The sequence below is a fragment of the Solea solea genome, chromosome 10 (genome assembly GCF_958295425.1).
Source record: "Solea solea chromosome 10, fSolSol10.1, whole genome shotgun sequence".
Lineage (NCBI taxonomy): Eukaryota > Metazoa > Chordata > Actinopteri > Pleuronectiformes > Soleidae > Solea > Solea solea.
The window spans coordinates 14,563,148-14,584,496 of NC_081143.1; the positions used below are offsets into that span (position 1 = coordinate 14,563,148).

The window sequence follows — 21,349 nt, forward strand, 5'->3', positions numbered from 1 at the left end:
TGCTGCCACTCTCTTTATTGCTCCATTCTTCTCCTCTGATTGTGAAAGTTTCGTTTTGGTGTCTATTCATTTTCACAAAACTTGTCCAGCCGGTTTATCTGCTCTTTTATTTTTCCTGTGATGCACATGTGGGCAAGAATCCAGATGCATGTATGATAACAGTACCTTATCTACTCACAAAAGTCATGCTTTGTCCATCACAGAGCCTAACACTGGAAATCAAGACAGAGATTTCAAAGTAAAAGTATTTCAAAGTACTTAGAAGAAATTATATTTAATTGAAACCCCCATTTCTCTCTAAAAAAAAAGGATTTTGACACCTGCTACTTCTATTCTTTGTTTGTTTTGTTTTTACCTGCTTTCTTACAATACAAATATTATGTCTGTTTTATTAATGTTTAAAGTTTAACAAAAATGTAACATTTCAAAATGCTGAACATTTAAGTTGTAAAATGTGTGACTGTAGACCTTGAGGCATGCACAAACTGAGCTGCCCTCTTGTCCACAGGAGGCAAATCTCATGATCAGATGGACTTTTTTTGGAAGACAATTTAAAAACCCCATATGATTACAGTGACTTTAGTCTCTGCATTTGTGCCGGGTGTCTCAAAAATACATAAAACTGTATAAAACTACAAATAAACACTCAACATACAGATAAATATTGCTTATTATTGGAATACATATCAGAAATGTATTGGTAAGAGAAGTGGGTTTGAATGATTATAACTTGAGCCATTTAAAATGAAATGTTTAACTAATACAGTTATCATGGTGATAATTATGATGATTAATATTAGTATGAAATATATTTTAAACATTATAAACGGCATACTGCCACTTTTACACAGCTTATATCTATATATTGGACATTATTAATTGTATATACAGTTGTATTTCTGTATTTATATGTCATTTATTCAACATTTTACCAACATTTGGTGCCCATTCTTATTCGTCTTGTTTGTTTTTTAGTCTTATTGCAGTTTGCTGTTAAATTCCGTGCTGCTGTGTCAATTTAAAATGTCCCTGTGTGAGATAAATTCAAGTAATGTAAGGTATTTTTTCTTAGATAAATGAGCAAACACGCATAATACAATCATGAAATAACTAAAACGTTATAATTACTTTTAATAAACAAAGGGGGAGAAATGTGCATATGCGGGCGATAATTTAATAATATTATACAAACAGAGTGGTGAAGACATGGAGATGAAGGAAGACGGTTTTCCTCCCGCCTGAAATATGGTGGTGCAGTACTCCTAAGAAACCGAGGGGGGCGCTCTGCACCCAATCTTCACACAGACAGAACTGACTGAACGGACAGAGAGCTTTGTGCCGAAAACTAAACCTAACCTGTGTCAGACAAATGAATTAAAACGGCCCACTTGAGAGGTAAATACTAACGAGGAAGCGTTTGGCAAACATTTTCGGGGTTTCCGCTGCAGTTGTGTATCTGAAAGCAGATCCATTTTGCATTTGCTAGGGTGTTTAAAATCTTCCGTGGGGGCAAGTTGTTGGTGAGAGGAGGGTTCAGGGCGACGGTAGCAGCAGAAGCAGCAGCAGCAGCCCTTCTTCGCCTGTGTGAACTAGCGGCAGTACGGAGCGATGCGTTGAAGTTGAGAAAGACAGTAACAAGTAAACAAGCTTTATTCTTAAACTTTACAAAGTAGTTGCATTTGTGGAAAACCACAGAAACTAACCAGGGACTTAGCTGTTTTATGTGGAGATGTTTGGACTCTTCACTTCCTCTGTGATAGTCTGTAGAGATGTGATGGGTACCAGAGTAGTTTGCGGCCTAGGCTAATCTGTTAGCATGTACGGCTAACGTGTATTAGCCGCTCGCTGCTGGCTATCACGACTTCCCGCAAAATGCTAGCCGCTAGCCAATGATGTTTGCACTGCAACAACTAGCTAGCTGATTTGATAACCTGTGTGACAGTAGACGTTCATACCAGATGCTACCATGTTGATTTAAAGTGGTTTTCCAGCGGTTTAGTTGTCCAAATACATGTAAGGTTACCGACAGTGCTGCTGGTCTTGTTTGTGTACATACACAGTGTTCGCTTTGAGAAATGTACGAAAAATAATGGAGCTGGTGTTTAGCTGGGACACTTTAGCATGCAAGCTAATAATATGCACAGTAGAGCTTTCAGTTTGAAGAGTCTTCTGGATGAGGTTGTTATCACATGTTGACGCACAGTTTGCGCCCATTCTGGCGATCGAAACGGACGGTTGGCAAATGGGAATAGTGTTTATTAGGAGGTTTTTGGAAAGTGCGGTAGCATCGGTGTGTTGAACTTTTGTTTTCCGACCCATAGAGGCCAGTAGAAGACCGTGTGGACTACATCAACAAGCATGGAGTTCCCGCAACAGCAGAAACCGGCGGGGGACGCAAAGATCGTCTATCCTCCTGGAGTAAAAGAGATTACAGACAAAATCAGCAATGATGAAGTGGTCAAACGATTGAAGGTATGTTGACGAAGATTCTTGCTGTCATCAAATGTCTCAGTCTGGTTTATGAACCCCTGACACGATGACATAACCCTTCTAACTTTGCTCTTATTAATAGATGTAGATTGATTAATAGTCAGTTCTCAGAAACTTGATAATTATTGTTTTCACGCAGTAGTTTCATGTGTTTTATAGTTAGTTCAGGGGTGTCAAACTCAAACGACCTGGGGGCCAATGCTGTCCAGTCTGGTCATGTAAAAAAAAGTTGTACTATGTGAGAAAGTCATTTAACAAATCCATCACGATAACACCATCACAATATTCATGCTATTTTCAAACATTTCAACGTAGAAGTGTTTGTTGTGATATGGAACAATACACAGTTCACAATAAAAAACAACATATTTTTGATGCAAGATGAAATAAAACCTGTTAGGGCTAAATGATTTTGAATAAATATCTAATCGCGGTTATTTTGACAGGAATTGCGATTGAGATATGATTGTGTATTTGCTTGTTTTTTATATATATGTGTGTATATATGTTTATGTGTGTGTATGTGTGTATATATATATATACATATATACATATATAGATACATTGACATTAAATACCTTTAAAACTGTGATTCATATAACCTTAGGTGTTATTATTGTTATTATAATAACAATAATAACAATCGGAGGCATTTCCGATACTGGTATCGGAATCGGAACAACTCTTACTTTCATACACAGTTTCTATGTGCAGTGCAGTTTTTCTATCATTCATCCTTCATACCCATTCACATGTTGAGTGTCTAGCCCAAGGACACATCTGCATGTAGTTGTGAATCAATTTTTGAATTTTATTTATCCTTTATTTAGCCCGGAAGTTCTCATTGAGGTACACAATCTCTTCTTCCAGGGAGTCCTGGTCAAGATAGCAGCATAGATAGTACAGAGAGTTACTGAGACAAGACAATTTCAGAAAGGTAACAAAAGAGAGTAGAAAAGATAGATATAATAGTATATAAAATTGAAGAAGTATGCAGGCCATACCAACAAGATACTTAATACAAACCCCTCAAAAGGGTTATGTAAAACATGTTTCTTTCATGACGGTCCATAAAATGCCTTTGAATGTGTTTAAAGAAGGCTGTGTCTGTCGTGAAATTAAGTTTTGCAACACATTCCATGTCCATTGGGTATAGAAGGAGAAAGCAGTTTTACCAAATTCTGACCTCATTCTGGGACTTCATGCGTTGAAAGACGACTCTCTAAATACCACTGAGCTACCGTCGCCTCTACTGATGTTTCTATAAATCTTGAATGCAGTTATGCAATTTTGTGTATCAGATGGCATTATTTAACTGTCATTTACTTTATTGGATGAAGGGGAAAACACTATCCCTAGAAATGCCCCATTGGTCGACCTCTAATTGTTAAGTAATGGGAGAAAGGCAGTTTTCCCATTCCTTCATCTTCTCATAGTCTATACAGCAACACAATTACATTATCGCTGCCAGAGTATTTTGATGTAGTCGAACTGTAGGTTAACATATTATAAAATATAATTTAATAAATACAAACTTTGAAGGCTTCAGCTTTACCATCTCTTCATCATATTCCCTTGAGCTGTGAACAGTGAGACAATCCTAAAATGTGATTACATAAAGGAATAATTTCAGCAAGTCATGTTTTTAGAGAAAAGGAGGAAAACATGCAATTCAGTTCCAGTTGATTTTTATTTTTGTAATAAAAGCAGGATTCAATAATTTAAGAGGATGATTAATTGGAGTGTACCATCTTTTTCAATATTAAAATGTTCATTGGAGAAAGCATTGGGATCACAGCCCTCCACCAATGCAGAAGTTTTGATCTTTGTCAATCCACTCCTGAATCCAGATACGGATTGCCAACAAACTCTACTCATTTCTTTTTTTGTTCATAACTTATATTTCAAGAAAACTTTATTTAAATCCATCTGTTAAATCCTTTTGAACAGATGTGTTATACTGTACTCTCCCCCACCATCATCAAAATTCAAACAAAATGAATATTCTTTGGAAGAGAGTTAGTGTTAAGTGACAAGGAATCAAGGCATATGAATCAATGTTAGGGCACACTGAGGCTGCTCTTGCCAGCTGTTAATGTTTTTTAAGGTCCCCTTTATTATTGTTGTTTTACTTAAAATTGTGTCTCTGTGTTTAATATATCAGTGTCCTGAAATTAGAATCATGGCTTGTAAAGGGAGGGAATGGAAAATAGATGAAACATATGTGGTGATATTATGAATTTAAATACTCAAGTTAATTATTATCTCACATGATTTTCCTTAATTTGTAATACCACGATATACTATTATTGTACATCCTTAATGGATATTTGTTAAAGTTGACATAGCAAACCTGTTAGCAAGTTACTTAAGCCAAAATTCATGCAACTACAGAGAAATTGAATTATTTATTTCGAGTTGTGTTTCTCCCTGAGGGAAATATCTGGCTTTTTTGGCTGCTAAATGTTTCCCATGTTCACAGTTAGTCACAGCTGGGTTTTTCTGTTAATAAGTGCTGGCCAGGCAGCATACATTGTGTTCACAGGAAACCTCCTTGTGGAAGTTGTGATGGGGTAGTTGTTAATTTGTATGATTATTCTGTGAAGTATCCTTTCACAATACAATTGGTTTGCATAACCTCTTCCTTTAACTATCTTGCTCTAATTTGTACACATGAGATCTGTGTCATACCTACAGATCCAAGAAGATTTTTCTTCACTACTTTTGTTGTAAAACCTTCCCTGATTAAAGGGTTTTAAAGATTTTTTTCTTATCCAGTTTGAGAGTCTTGGATAGAGTGTATATTTTAAACCCCCTGCTGCGGGGTTGTTCTAGTGATATAAGGAGTTTGACTTCACAACTTTTTTTTTTTACAGTCTGCTATTTTACTTCAGAAAGTCATTGTATTTGGAATCCATTTCTTCTGCAAAGATGGCTTTCAATAACATTTCAAGCAAAGGCCTGTCGATAAACAGGTTCAAAGGTGATATAAGTTGCTTGTATGAATTACACATGTTAAGGACAAGTACAGTTGAACAATTTGCAAACAGTGAAAAACATGCCACTCATACATTGTGTTAAAAGTGTTTCCAACTACAGTGTGAGCACTGGGATCAGAGATGCATGCACAGCATTACTCTGCAGCTCAACAAGCCCACACACTTGTCTCTGTAGTCTGTGCTGGCTGTGGTGTGACTGTTGCTCGTAAGACCAGCAGAAGAGTTTGTGTGTGATGTGTGTGTGCAGGCAGAGTGTGGTGTTATGCAGTTCTGTTGGAGCTGTGGACCCATCCCCCACCCCAGCTGGCTGCCTAGCTGTTCAGCCTGCTCCACTGCTGTGTTTTACCTCTCTGCGTTTATCCATGCTAATACATATCAGACTACATTGACTCTACTTTGTTTTCTCTTTAATGTGCATGCACTCTGTTGGTGCTAGGCCTATCATGTGTATGATCGTGGTGTTTTACGCTAAAAGGGAAACTTTTGAAAATACTGCTATCTCCCTCTTCATTTGAAAAACGAAGGGACTGCTTTTACAGCCTGACCAGGTGGAAACAGAGACCAGAGACCTCTCGTTCACTTGTCAGTCATAACTTACCTATTAACTGTGAAAGAGTAGCTCTGTTAAAACATAGTTTTATTTTAACAGAAGCATTCACTTTAAAACATTTTCGCCTCTGTTTTTCTGAATTAATGAAATTATTTTTGCTGATTTGTTTCTCTTCTCTTTTCTGAATGATATAATTTACCAGAAAGATTTTTTGGCCCTATATTTCTGAGCTAATGTGAAAAATTTTCTACAAACTCTTCAAGTCCGATGGTCTTTTATCAGTTTATTATTGAATCTAGAGCTGAAACAATTATTCAATGAATCGATTATTAATCGATTACTAAATTAATTGTCAACTATTTTGATAATCAATTAATTAGTTTGAAGCTTTTTTTCATGATTAAAACAAGATTTCCGATCTTTTAAGCTTCTTAAATGTGAATATTTTTTGTTTTTTTTTTCTTTGCTCTGGATAACAAAAATCATTAAGTGAATATTTTGGTTTGTGGACAAAACAAGACATTTGAGAACATCGTAATTTCCAGGTTTGACGAACACAATCAACATTTTTTAAGGTTTTCTGACATTTTATGGACCAAATAATTAATTGAGAGATTAATCGATTATGAAAATAATCGTTAGTTGCAGCTCTAATGGAATCTACGTGCCACAGAAATGTTGTGGCATGTCTACAATGTGTGCATGATGCAAGTCTATCTGTCGCTCTTGTTTATACATGGTTGAAAACATAGCCAATTTTTCTAAGTCCCTAAATATCAACATCTGTAGCAGTATATCACCCACTCGAACATGAGACATAATAGGAACAACCTTGATAAGAATCTTATCTTATTAATATTTCTTTTCAGAATGGTACCCAAAATATGTAGTTTTCTGTTTTAAATAAATTGAGAATTCAATGTGTCGCAGATCCAGATAAATTTTATATTAAATTATATTAGATTAAATCTGCTAATTTATGAGTCAAGTGTGAGTTGAAGACTTTGTAATAATGAAGCTATTTAATATTTAAAACACCTGTCCCTGAGGGTTAACAGTTAAAAATAATTAAAAAGAAACTGAAATTGGTTGATTCCTCTTTTGAATTTTTCTGTATTTTCTGTACTTTCTTCACAGGAAGACAACATATCAAAGGACACTGGACATAATCATATGATTTTATTTAAGCTGTCAAATTTAAGGTGCTGCTTTTTTCATCTCACCTCCTTTCTTGTTCCTGTTTCCCAGATGGTGGTGAAGACCTACATGGACATGGATCAAGACTCTGAAGAGGAAAAACAGCAGTATCTCAGCCTAGCACTTCATCTCGCCTCAGAGTTCTTCCTCAGGAATCCAAATAAAGATGTACGGCTACTAGTAGCCTGCTGTCTGGCTGACATCTTCAGGATCTATGCTCCTGAGGCCCCTTACACCTCCCACGACAAACTCAAGGTGAGGAAGTTGGGGGAACTCTATAAAATTCTCAAATGACTCAACACTGAACCCACGGAGTTACTATTCAGTAGCTGTGCTGTGTAAATGTGCCATGTGGTCATTGGGTCATTGAAAGTGCTTGCATTTTGTGCAAGAAAGAAGTTCAGTTGATATTTAGGAAAATGTTTCCCACCACCGTTGTGCCTTATGACGCCACCAACTGTTTCATGTGCCCTGTATTGCTTTATGTACATAGACTAGGCCTACGCAGAACAAACATTGAGTCATAATTACTGGTGGTGTTGACACTACATGGCCCCTGGCATGAGATTCCATGCAGAACAATGAGCGAGGAACATTTAAGAACATTAAGAGCACAAATTACATGATGTCTGTAAAATGATCTCTGGCTCACCAAAGTAAATTACAAAGACTGAAGATTACGAAGACTTGCCCAAGATCCCAAGGACAATTCACTTGTCCAAATGCAGAGTGTGCTGCTACTCAATAAATGGGCGAAATGGCTCTTACAAGTTGCCCTCCCATCTTAAGCTGTGTCAGCGCATTCGTTCCTTGAATTTGAGGAAATTGGTCCTGAAAAGTTCTTAAAAAGCCACTGAATTTTATGTCAACCAAGGTGTGGGAACACTGTAGGTAGTTTGAATTGTAACTTGTAATCACCAGGTGCTATACGCTGAAGTTTCAAAGTGAAGTTACTGTATATTATTTGGCTTGTTTGCAACAGGATTGCCATGTGAAGGTGCTGTCCAGAAACTTATGTTTACTGTAAAACCACAGTGATCCATTGCTTTACTGCAATGTGTATGTGCTGTGCTGGGAGCTTTTCAGAGAGCCAATTTGTTTTTCGAATCTCCATTAACTTGATTACATTCCCAAATGTTCCCCTGTCTCTTTCCTCAGGACATCTTCTTGTTCATCACCAGACAACTAAAGGGGCTAGAAGACACCAAGAGTCCTCAGTTCAACAGATATTTTTACCTGCTGGAAGTAAGGCACTTATTCTATAGAAAAGATTTAAAAGATGAAGATGTCCTTATTCATCATGTGTCAGAATGTGTTCTCTGTTATTTATCAAAGTATTACAAACCCCTGGTCAGAGAAAAGACATTTTAGGACTTGGGCTCTGTGGGGTAGTTGTTTCCACAATTTTAACCCTTTTTGACATTTTATAAATAAAACAATTGCAGAATGGAAGCTACATAATAATTAGAATGAAAATGATAACTGAATTGTTGTCCTACCCGTGTTTTATGAAACGTAGCGTGAAAATACACTCGTCAGCTTATTGAGGAATCACATTTTCTGTTTCCGCAGAACCTGGCATGGGTGAAGTCGTACAACATATGTTTTGAACTGGAGGACTGCAACGAGATCTTTATTCAGTTGTTCAAAAGCCTCTTCTCCGTTATTAAGTAAGTCCCCTGTTATCTGCTGCTGTGACCTTGTGTATTCTCCTAGTTGTATGTGATCATTTTCCATCCACATTCTAAAATATAAATGAATCAGCCATTATGGTCCACCACTGTTCTTCTAGTAGCCCTTGAATCTGTCACACACCTCCTTTTTAACACCTGATGTGTCAGTTGGAAACTGATTGGTTTATTTAAATGTATTTTCTAACTTCCTTAGTAATAATTACATAACACAAAAAATTATTAAATACACTCGAGCACAGGATTTGCATACATAAATTCTTAATATATCTAATCAAACATAAAACTATGGTGTATGAATGAGTAGTATTCATTAATATATGCAGTAGATAAAAGTAGTAAAATCAACTAAATGTGCCTTATTCTATGTCTTTTGAATGTAACATTGATATATTTTATGTCACTCTAAATGGACCTAAATTCTGCAGTACTGTGCAAAGGTTCTAGGGCACCATTAGATATAGTTGTTTTAGCAACGCACTATTGACCATACAGTTTAATTATTTCTCAATCACTTCATTGGAACACATCCAGAAACTATGGGAAATGTGTTTGCAGTTTTAAAATAACATATTTTTTTAGAAAAAAATCATAGCTTCTACAGGTTATAGTGTCAAGTATTTAGTGTGACCTACCCTTACACTTGAATAATAGCACAACCCTGTCTCTCTTAAAACTGGACTGAAACCCTAATTCCTGTTACTGGTAAAACCTGTGTTTTTCATGTGCAGGAATATCTGTTGTGAAAAAGGTCTGTTACACCAGGTTAATTCATGCCATGCTTGAGCATTACACACACATGTTGTGTAACTTAAGCTCATTGACATCTTACTAATACAAGACCAATTTTCTGTCACATTATTCCAATCCAAATGCCAATGATCACAGACTTTGACGGACCTAAAACAACAAAGGTGGTGGTGCCCTGAGAGTTTTGCATAGTACTTAATATTTTCAATTTCATCACCTAGCACTTGAGAACAAAATGTTCCAGTCTCAGACTCTCTGTCCTTCTCTCTCCACAGTAACAGCCATAACCAGAAGGTTCAGATGCACATGATGGATCTGATGAGTTCAATCATCATGGAGGGAGACGGAGTAACACAGGAGCTGCTGGATACCATCCTCATTAACCTCATTCCTGCACACAAGGTAAAACACATGCGTACATTCTGAGTTCCACATGTACAGTGTAAGAGTCACTATGGTTTCAGCCACACCATTCTCAAGCACTAATTGTAGGTCTGGCTATGCAAGACTCTATCTGACAGACTGAAGATGTTGAAGTTCTGTGCATCTGTTCTGACAGTTTGACTTAAATATCTGTGATTAACTTTCCTCGTAACAGAATTTGAACAAGCAAGCGTACGACCTCGCCAAGACTTTGCTTAAGAGGACCGTTCAGACCATAGAGACATGTATCGCAAATGTGAGTAGTATCCTTTTTATTTTCTCTCCATATCTCAGTTATTCATTGTCATTTGTACCCTGTTGGTTTCCAACATCAGAATATATTCCTGTCTTTCTCACAGTGTTTTTTATTATTATTTTCCCCTAGTTCTTCAATCAGGTTTTAGTGATGGGCAAATCATCAGTCAGTGACCTATCAGAGCACGTCTTTGACCTCATCCAGGAACTGTTTGCCATCGACCCGATGCTGCTTACCTCCGTCATGCCACAGCTGGAGTTCAAACTCAAAGTAAATATCACACACAATGATAGCAGTACACCTCACACCTTAAAGCATAGGTTTCTGTGCATGGCTTTACAATATTAACATCGACTATACCACTGCTGAAATACTTTCCGATCGTGTTTATGCCTCTGTGCCTCAGATAATCATTTGTCCTGTTGTTGTGGATGTTTGTTTTGAATTCACTCCTACTGTAAGATTAACTGACTTGAATGTCATGGTCAAAGTCACTGTGCCTCTTGGGTAACAGCATGAGGGAAATCCTTTGATTTCCCTCGCGCTATTTGGTGTGTGTGATACTAGTTTTCCCCCTCAGTAGTGGAACATGGCCTAACCATTTCCCTTACACTAGTAAAACAATTTAGAAGCTTCATCAATTTGTACTTTTAGATAACTTGCACAGAACATAAAAAGTGTAAACTAATGAAATGGCACCTTTTTGTGATCTTTACTGTGATCTTTAAAGCCCATTGTTATCGGACCATGGACTCTTGCTACTGTTAATACCACTGTAAAACACTAAAGACTTGACTTACTCGTATTTCTCAGTGGTTGTTTTTATTTGGAGTTTAATTATGACTGAAAATAATCATGGCGTGCATAAAATATAGTAAAGCATCCAGTCAGATATAAGAGAATTGTATGTATATGGTGTTTGCAGAGCAATGATGGCGAGGAGCGTCTTGCTGTTGTACGGTTGCTAGCTAAGCTGTTTGGGGCCAAAGATTCTGAGCTGGCCTCACAGAACAGACCACTGTGGCAGTGCTTCTTAGGACGGTGAGTTACATGACTGTTGAATTAATTATTATTATTATTATTTTTTTTTTAATTACAACAGCAATAGAATGTGAATTAAATATCAATTGAAGAACATACCAGCAACAAGCTTAATAGATTGTGTGCCACAACATGATTCTGTAATGGAGGATCATATGAGGTAACCAGAGGGGAACTCCCACAATCAGCTCACTGAGTTTACATTGCGAGGAGTGTTCTTATTCAAAAAGAGAGCAAACAAATTTAGAGTTGTCTTCTGAGATATTTATTTTTTGTGTGGGGGATGGGGGGGACTGTATTATCATCTTTATTATTATTGCTATTCTTCTTATTATTATTTTGTTCGCTTTCTCATAACTCAGTTGAATTTACTGTTTAACCGCTTTTGTTCCAGTTTTAATGACATCCATGTTCCAGTGAGACTAGAGTGTGTTAAGTTTGCCAGCCACTGCCTCATGAATCACCCAGACCTGGCCAGAGACCTGACAGGTGTGCTTTTATTTTACTTCCACTGCACTGCCTTCTTCACTCTCCCTCCCCCTCGAATCTGGTAATCTGGTAATCTTATTGTCTGGGTAATATTGTGATAACTTGTCTATGTCTTCTTTATGCAACCAGAATTCTTAAAGGTACGTTCCCATGACCCAGAGGAAGCCATTCGTCATGATGTCATTGTTACCATCATTAACTCTGGGAAGAAAGACCTCAACTTGGTCAATGATCAGCTGCTGGGCTTTGTACGTGAAAGGACTTTGGACAAAAGGGTGAGACAAATGTGTACTCAGCTGTGGTACAGATTCAATTATCTGCAAAAGTGATTTTTGTGTCGTAGTAGACATTCTTTCATTCTTATGAGGATTTAGATCTAAATCTAAAAGATTTAGATATTATCAGCAGTCTTGGACATCTAATCTTATCCATAATTACATCTCACATACATGTAACTACAAACTGCACAGGAATTTCCCTCAACACTTGACTCATTTGTCATAAAACAAGTAATTTGATCATCCTCAACTCCACCCTCTTTTTCTCTCCTCCTACAGTGGCGTGTGCGTAAGGAGGCCATGATGGGTCTGGCTCAACTTTATAAGAAATATTGTCTGCACCATGAGGCCGGAAAGGAGTCTGCCCAGAAGATCAGCTGGATCAAAGACAAGCTGCTGCACATATACTATCAGAACAGTATTGATGACAAGTGAGAACATTCATACTGAATTTTCCAACTCATTAGCATGCAGTTTGTAGAGAAATCAAACTAACTTTTCAGAACAGAAACTTACAAAATATCTTCTCTTATATGCAGAATGACACAAAGGATCAATGCACAAATCTTTATCAATAATACATTTGAGTTTATTTTGCAATTCTGTTAAGTTTGTGTTATTTCGCTCTTCATTGACACATCATTTATTGTAAACTTTTTTTTTTCCCTACAGATTATTAGTAGAGAAGATCTTTGCCCAGTTCATGGTCCCTCACAGTCTTGACACAGAGGAGAAGATGAAGTGTCTCTACTACTTGTATGCCTGCTTGGACACAAATGCTGTCAAGTCAGTAAACCTGCAATTTGACACCACTCTTTTGAAGCAAACGCAACCACACACTTTATACTGTACACATAAATACTGGTCTGTTTATTGACCAGTTTCTCGACACAAGATGAAAACAAATGGTTGGCAAATATGCATCACAAGGACAATGTATTGATTGCTTCCTCACTCACTTTTTTCTTATCCCATTGTGTAATTGGTCTTTCAGAGCTCTGAACGAGATGTGGAAGTGTCAGAACATGCTCAGAGGCCTTGTCAAAGAGCTGCTGGACCTTCACAAGCTACCAGTGGTGTGTTCACACAAATACACATACAAAACACAAAAAAATGCCAGTGCTATGTTTTTAATCCAGATATCTCAAACCGTGACTCTTTTTCTATTTCCCATTGTAGTCTGAGGCCAATAACACAGCCATGTTTGGGAAACTGATGAGTATTGCCAGTAAGTTGGGAACTCCCTAACATAAACAACCTTCCACTCATAAATTCTTAAAAATAGAAGTAATGCCAGAGGCATCCTGATGCTAGATGGTAAAACCTGATCCTATCTTTGATTTGTCTTTCCAGAGAATCTGCCAGATGCAGGAAAGGCCCAGGACTTCATGAAGAAGTTCAACCAGGTTCTTGGGGAGGATGAGAAGCTCAGAATCCAGCTGGAGATGCTCATCAGCCCGACCTGCTCCTGCAAACAGGCTGAGATCTGTGTGGTGAGAGGACACTGAACATCACACTCACCCATCTGAGCATTTACAGTCACTCGCACTTGGACAGAAAACTCATCGGCTTTTTCAAAGTGGCGGTTGCATAAAAATTGTATTCTCTTTGTATGGTAGTAGTAGTAAATTATATCATGCTATTAAATGGTCTAAAATTAGGAAAAGTGTCTGAAAGTAGATAATTGATTCACAAATAATTGACACTTGGGCCCTGGCTCACATAAAGCAAATTAAGCAGCATCTATTTTAATTTTAATTTTCAAGTAGGTTATTCAGCTGTTACATCATCGTGGTGACATCTCTCATGGTGAAGTGGGTTGATCATTATCTCTGTCCAGTGAAAAACAACATCTACAAAGGCACCTCCTGTTGTGTTAACATCTAGTTAGTGGAATATGAAACGGCACAGATTGGTAACACAATTCCTGGAAAAATCTAATACCCTGTCCTAAATCCATTATAAACACAAGTCCATGAATGTTGGTATTAATACCATTTGTGCTTTCATTTGTGTAGAGAGAGATCACCCGGAAGTTGACGTTTCCTAAACAACCCACCAACCCCTTCCTGGAGATGGTGAAGTTCCTGCTGGAGCGCATCGCTCCCGTCCACATCGACTCTGAGGCCATCAGGTCAGTTATGTTTTTTTTTTTTGGTTTTTGTTTTTGAGCATGCTCCTGTGTTTGGTGGTTTTGGATTGTTCCATCTGATTTCAGTGTACTTAAAATACTTTAAAATACACCAGAAGCAAACTAACTGTGGGCATTTCCCTTTCTCAGTAAAAGAGAGTTCTAAGTACTCTGTATTATCATTGTGTAATACCATGAAACAGGCTTTTCTCATTCACTGAGACACCTAGTGGGGGAGAGTTGTAACTACAGGCCTGAGTTGGGGCACATATTTAACCCATTGTGCTTTGTGGAAAAATACCATGACAGAGGAACTCAAACCAAATCCTTTTTGCTTATTAGTGTTTTGTTGATTTTTTTCTTCAAAAATAATTTTTATGATTTTCTGTAAATTTTTCCTAGTGCTCTGGTCAAGCTGCTTAACAAATCCATTGAGGGCACAGCAGATGATGACGAGGAGGGTGTAACCCCTGATACAGCCATCCGCTCTGGTCTGGAGCTACTCAAGGTAACGTGTCATAGACCAAGCATAGAGGCTTGAAGATGGCAAAATATTGCTAAGTCATTAAAGCATCAATAACGTACCTCTGTAGAACTATTCTTTCTAATAGATAATTATTTCTATCTAATCATATTCCCTCTAGGTCCTGTCATTTACTCACCCCACAGCATTCCACTCAGCGGAAACCTACGAGTCTCTGCTCCAGTGTTTGAAGATGGAGGATGACAAAGTCGCAGAGGCAGCAATCCAGATTTTCAGAAACACTGGACAGAAGATCGAGACGGAGTTACAACAGATAAAATCGTAAGATTGCTTATAAATTATATATCATTAAGTCAGTGCCAGTGATACATTCAAATATATGTAGTTTCATTTATAAACATCATCAAGACAAGGTTTATATACACTGTAGTTTTTGTTTAACAGGCCTATTTTAATAAATATTATTGTATAGTGATATGGTGAATATTTAGTCTGTATTACTTTTTCTATTACACACACATATTAGACAGTGTATATGAGAACCAGAATGACGAAAACCAAAGCAGATGTCGTCTTTGCTTTGTGAAAGTCTCCTTAATAACTGCCGTATCCATTAGGACCCTGATTCCCGTCCTGCATCAGAAAGCTAAGCGAGGGACACCTCACCAGGCCAAGCAGGCTGTCCACTGTATCCATGCCATCTTCAACAACAAGGAAGTGCAGCTGGCGCAGATATTTGAGGTAGGTGATAATTTCCTGATGTAAAAATGTTTTATTTTTTTCTTGTTAACTAGCATTGTACAGTATGTCCTTATCTCCTGTTTTTTCCACCACTTTTTAATGACGTTTGTGTTGCTCACATGCCCCTCCTCTGTTTTACCTCACTCCCAGCCTCTGTCACGTAGTCTGAACGCAGATGTCCCAGAACAGCTCATCACTCCCCTCGTGTCATTGGGCCACATCTCCATGCTGGCCCCGGATCAATTTGCTTCACCAATGAAGTCCATCGTGGCTAACTTCATCGTGAAGGACTTGCTCATGAATGATCGAGTATGTGTGGATCAAACTATACAGACACATGTAGTCTTGCCTATTTAATTGCCCACTTTGCATATCTGTTTTTATTGTCATACCCGTGTCATGGGAAATGTTGAGAAATGATTATATCAAGGATTTAACAAATCGGGGTTATTCACATTAAGCAGTATTAAGAAAGCAGTGATGTGGTGCATAAAATTTGATGCATATCATTGTATCTACAGTCGGTGGGAAACAAGAATGGCAAGCTGTGGACCACCGATGAGGAAGTCACTCCAGAAGTTCTAGCGAAAGTAAGATGCAACTACATTTGGGATTTATTCCTCTTCAGTTTGATGAGATTTTTCCTCTCATGCACAATCATGTGTTGATTCAAAGATTCCAGCTTTGGTGGTGGTTGTAAACAAAAAGTTAAGGTTGTTTATAAGGATAAAGAGACCCCGCTTTCAGTAATCATTCATCACCTGTTTTCCATAGGTACAGGCCATCAAGCTGCTGGTGCGGTGGTTATTAGGAATGAAGAACAACCAATCCAAGTCGGCTAACTCCACCCTGCGCCTGTTGTCAGCCATGTTGGTCAGCGAGGGCGACCTCACAGAGCAGAAGAAAATCAGGTAATACTCTGTGATTACTGTGCTGGGTTAGAGCTGGCGTGATGTATAAATCAGAAGTAGATGCATGTACATTTCTGTAGATTTAGAGTTAGTGTGTTATTTGAGTTACACAGAAACTGACAACTCTATAGGGAAATAAATGCTGTCCACAATGTTTGTTTGTTAACACTTCGGAAGTCATAAATATATTCAAATATTTAATTTTCCTTCCTCCAGTAAATCAGACATGTCTCGCCTGAGGCTGGCCGCAGGTGGAGCCATCATGAAGTTGGCCCAGGAGCCCTGTTACCATGACATCATCACACCTGAGCAGTTCCAGCTCTGCGCCCTTGTTATCAATGTTAGTCTTGCTTTTGCATCCTTTTTTTCCTTGGCCTGATTAAATGAAAAGAAATATTCTCATACGCTCTCCATTTGTATGAGATGTGTGAACCGAGTGTCTTCCTTCATACGTGCAGGATGAGTGCTATCAGGTTCGTCAGATCTATGCTCAGAAGTTGCACCTGGCTCTTGTCAAACTGCTGCTGCCTCTGGAGTACTTGGCTGTCTTCGCCCTTTGTGCCAAAGACCCAGTGAAGGAGCGCCGCGCCCACGCCCGACAGTGCCTCCTTAAAAACATCTCCGTCCGCAGAGAGTTCATCAAACAAAACCCACTCGCTCAGGGTTAGTGTTCCTGTCTTTTGCAAATATTGAAAATGCTCAAACTAAAAACTGTAAGGTGGATACATAATTGTGGACTTTAAAATGAAATTTTCTGTCCATCAGAAAAACTTGTCTCCCTCCTTCCTGAGTATGTTGTTCCCTATATGATCCACCTGCTGGCTCATGACCCAGACTTCACAAAACCACATGAATATGATCAGCTCAAAGACATCAAAGAGTGAGTTTTGACATCCTGTGTCTTGTGTCTTTAACTTTCTCTGACATTTTTCAGCAATGACACTAAAACAACTCTCACATGTAGTCGCATGTATGACCATGACATGTTTATGTTCTGTAGGTGCCTGTGGTTCATGCTGGAAGTACTAATGACCAAGAACGAGAACAACAGTCACGCTTTTCTTAGGAAGATGGTTGAGAACATCAAACAGAGTAAAGATGCACAGTGTCCTGAAGATGCCAAGGGCAATGAGGTACACACACACACACACACACACACAAAACATGCATGAATACATCAAACAACACAGAGGTTAAAAGAGGTGCTGATGTTAAAAATGCTATTAATGCTTTTAATATTTTATTTTAAATTTTTTAACTTATACAACAAATAGAAAAAACCTACATACAAGATGGAATACAGCACCTGACATTGCTACATGAAGCAATAAAAGAGAGACAGAGGCTATATGAGAATATATACAGTAATCAAAGTCGTCCAGTGAATTTCCCTGATTTTTAACAGCAGACTGTAGAAATGTGACACTTTTTTTTCTAAAAAGAAAGGACACTCTATCCTAACAGTGGTTTTTGTGTTTACAGAAGCTTTATATCGTCTGTGATGTTGCTCTCTTTGTGATCGCCAACAAGAGCACTGCATGTCACCTGGATTCCCCAAAAGACCCCATCTTGCCTTCCAAGTTCTTCCTCACACAAGACAAGGTAATACACACACTCCCCATTGTATCACAGTCATAGTTGTTAGATTGGTAAATATCTCAAAGAAACCCCTTTTAAACATAAATACTTTACCTCCAGTCAGTGAACATTTCTGTTCATGACTTGATCTTTTCAATGATCGATAAATATGAGTGCACACAATAATAGAGCCAGAATTGTGACATCTGTGTTAGAGATGTGTTAAAGTCTACTGAGAATAATAATTTTAACTAATGGTCAGTGCCAAAAAAAGTAGGAAATATTCATAATAAAAAAAAAAGTCACACAGTCCAAGGTTGGGCAGCCCGTGGCCAAGTGGAAAGTTTCACTCCTATGTAGATATTTCACATCGAGCTGTTCATGCTAATGAAATGATCTGTCGTGATTTTTCTCAACAGGACTTCAAAAATGATAAAGAATATCTGATGGCAGACATGAGACAAATGCTGCTCACTGGGAAGGTAAATACACAACACTTTCTGCTTTCATGACCAGTGTGAACTACCCACTAGTGCTGAGAATCCATGTTGATTTAATAATCAGGAGGTTATTTAGATTTAATAGAACTGTGTCATTAACAGTTTTCCAGGGTCCATATAAAAATATTTGTGTACTGTGTGTTTATGTGTAATTGAGTGCTGTTTATAAAATATTAATACAGACTTGAGTGAGTTACTGAAGTCCATCACTTTATATCACTATCATAACGCTTTGCAGCCTAAACCGGCTCCAGTGCTGGGAGCTGTGAACAAGCCCCTGACACTACCAGGGAGGCGGATCTTCATCAAGACCACCACAGCTTCAGACACAGCCACTAACCCCAGCACAATCTCCTCTCCACTGAGCTCCTCCACCATCAACAAAAACAGGTAATAAGCACACGCTCGGAAATCATTGCCCATTCCAACCAGGCAATTGTTTTAAAAATTGAAATGCGTCTTGTGTTCCTTAGCAATGCTGTCATTGAGTCGTCAGAGAGTCGGGTACAGGAAAACAACGAGAACCCTACGATCAAGAATGAGGAGGGGAAGAAGGCAAGCTAATTTTTTTAGTTTGTTGTGCTTTGAAAAAGCATACAATTGTTTCAAAACATGTATTGAGAATTATAACGTATTTATTTTCCTATTTGTTTAAAAACACATTTCTATGGATGCCTTAGAAATGTCAATCACGTCAAGATTGTTCACATAATTTTCGTTTTTCAGGAGGAGCCGAGTCAAAATAAGACTTCTGATGCTGGCACAGAAGCGTCACCCGTCAAACGGCGTGGTCGTCCACCTAAGACGGCTGCCGCTCCTGTAGCGGCCGAAAAAGAGGGAACAGCGGCACCGACGGGGGGCGGAGCTGGCAGAGGCAGGAAGAGAGCAGCCGACCCCAACTCCAATCCATCTGCAGAGACCGTCAATATCAAGATGTCAAAACAGCAGCAGCAGCAGAATGATGAAGGGACAAAGAGACAGATTGACTTACAAAGGTAAAGGAAACGGCTTTGGCTTGTCTTGACTTCTTAGTGTTGGATAAATAAATAACGAGTGAACACTGAGACCTTCACAATGGTGCTTTTAACCTTTTAGCTCCACTTTGGACCCTTGTTATGAGCACCTGTCCTCAGTGATCTGATCACATGTGAATAGACTTTTCACACCTACATTAAAATGTTCTATGATCACATATAATCGGATCTGGCTTCATGACTATTTGCAAGTAAACATGTTTTTAACGTGTGTGTGTGTGAGCGTGTGAGCGAGCAACAGCAACAGAGAGAGGGAAGAAAATATATAAATAACCATTAGAAAAAAAATATATCATATGGCGATGCAAAATTTTGTTTCGCCAACTTCAGCTGAGGAGGTGGTTTCCAGTCCTTCCTGAGGCTCAAGGATGTGTTCACTTGCGTCCTCCAAGCACCTCAGAGTGTGGTTTCTGTGATCAGATCTAAGGTGGCCCTCAGTACACCTTTTCTTTTGATCATCACACATAAATGAAGCAGCTGTTACAGCCAGGTCCAACACACACATTGTCCGGGGTGATACCAAGTTGACAAGGAGGGGAGCTCCCTCTGGAAAGCAGGGAGAGCCCAACATTGGAGAGAAGGCATGCATACTTCTGCACACCGTGTAAAGCAAACTTTGTCTTTCAGGTAGAGAGAAAACCAGTGAAGGGGAAATCAAGACTGTAGAGAATGGGCCGGACTCTCCCCTGTAACCCTCCAAACCTGACGCACATGCTCCTGACTCTTAAAGCTTTCCTGTTTCCTGGACACATTATGGACCTTTCCTAAGACACACAAGTATGTATACACAAAGTATACATACATACAGTACATGTACACAAACACAAACCACTGACATCCTAGGTTTTAAACACCTTGTTGTCTTGATTTAAATCTCACTGTATGTAGGTGTTATATAAAAAAACGTTCCCCCTTTGTTTGTTGCCCTTTGCTTCTTTTGTGGAGCTGTTTTTTATTTTAAAGAACAGGATGGACATTTTAAGAACATTTTAATCTGATTATGATTGTTGCTTATTAAATACCCTGGGAAAAATATTTCTGTCTGCTTACCTCTTCCTCTTTTGTGTCTTACTGTCCTCTGTTGCACAATACTCTGACTTTAAGCTCACCCTTTTACTTAACATTGTTGATTTTTTTGTACATACATGTGTGCAACTTCCCAGATTAACTTTTTGAATATTCAAGACGGTGACAATTGCAGCAGATAGCTAAAATATGGGAGCACCAATGCATTTAACAAAAGTACTGGCACCAAAATTTGATATACTTTGGTATGTTTAGGTTTCTAACTTTGGTATGTTTAGGTGCTTTAGCTTGGTTTTAGTGTTCAAAGCCAGGTAGAAATTGTCAGTGGCTTCCTTGTTGCCACTTGTAATGCTTTTTGAAGGCCTTCTGATTTATTTCCAGTGTGTTGATGGACAAATTTAATTTTTCAGACATTTCTGGATACTGTGTTCAACCTCTGGTTGCCTCCTTGTTCCTAAACTGGTCTCTCAGTTGTTTTTTTACTGCTCAAAATCTTTGGAATGCAAACATGATATATTACAATACAAGTATGTGTTCAGGTTTTTGCTCATCTTTTACAATTAAATATTTTTTGTACTTTTCGTCAGTTTTCTGTTTTTAAGCATCGAGTGAGTGGAAACCTTGCAGGTTGTGTTAAACAACATTTTTTATGTAGTTAAAGTATGCCTATTCATGATCATATTTAATTTTTTTCCAGAAAATAAATGCTTTTTAGATGTAACTGTGTTCTGCGTTCTCTTTGCCCTGGGTTTTAAGTAGAGCAGCTTTGCAAGAGATGAC

At 38.3% G+C, this 21,349-nt stretch overlaps 1 protein-coding gene across 3 annotated transcripts; it reads left to right on the top strand.

Annotated features, from left to right (window-relative positions):
- The first annotated feature begins 1,272 nt into the window (after positions 1–1,272).
- Positions 1,273–21,150, top strand: pds5a (PDS5 cohesin associated factor A). Of its 3 annotated transcripts, none has more exons than XM_058640062.1 (33): positions 1,273–1,395; positions 2,322–2,472; positions 7,288–7,491; positions 8,395–8,481; positions 8,809–8,906; positions 9,953–10,079; positions 10,276–10,356; positions 10,486–10,626; positions 11,282–11,397; positions 11,792–11,886; positions 12,016–12,161; positions 12,444–12,595; positions 12,837–12,950; positions 13,159–13,240; positions 13,344–13,392; positions 13,518–13,657; positions 14,183–14,298; positions 14,698–14,803; positions 14,940–15,100; positions 15,397–15,520; positions 15,671–15,829; positions 16,042–16,110; positions 16,295–16,431; positions 16,648–16,771; positions 16,890–17,094; positions 17,197–17,311; positions 17,432–17,564; positions 17,914–18,033; positions 18,429–18,491; positions 18,748–18,899; positions 18,983–19,064; positions 19,236–19,504; positions 20,171–21,150. In XM_058640062.1, exons 2-33 carry the CDS (start codon positions 2,359–2,361, stop codon positions 20,172–20,174), a joined length of 3,885 nt encoding a protein of 1,294 aa, XP_058496045.1. In that variant the 5' UTR covers positions 1,273–1,395; positions 2,322–2,358; the 3' UTR covers positions 20,175–21,150. The 3 variants fall into 3 exon arrangements, with proteins under 3 accessions (XP_058496045.1, XP_058496046.1, XP_058496047.1); XM_058640063.1 differs by lacking the exon at positions 1,273–1,395 and adding an exon at positions 1,444–1,638; XM_058640064.1 differs by lacking the exon at positions 1,273–1,395 and adding an exon at positions 1,923–2,013.
- The last annotated feature ends 199 nt before the right edge of the window (positions 21,151–21,349 follow it).

What these genes read in the sequence shown, in the direction of transcription:
- pds5a (XM_058640062.1), top strand. Translation starts at nt 2,359, where the DNA reads ATGGAGTTCCCGCAACAGCAGAAACCGGCGGGGGACGCAAAGATCGTC. An exon ending in CCTGGCCAGAGACCTGACAG is followed by an intron (nt 11,887 to 12,015) that starts GTGTGCTTTTAT and finishes TTATGCAACCAG; the next exon opens with AATTCTTAAAGGTACGTTCC. An exon ending in ACTTGCTCATGAATGATCGA is followed by an intron (nt 15,830 to 16,041) that starts GTATGTGTGGAT and finishes TTGTATCTACAG; the next exon opens with TCGGTGGGAAACAAGAATGG.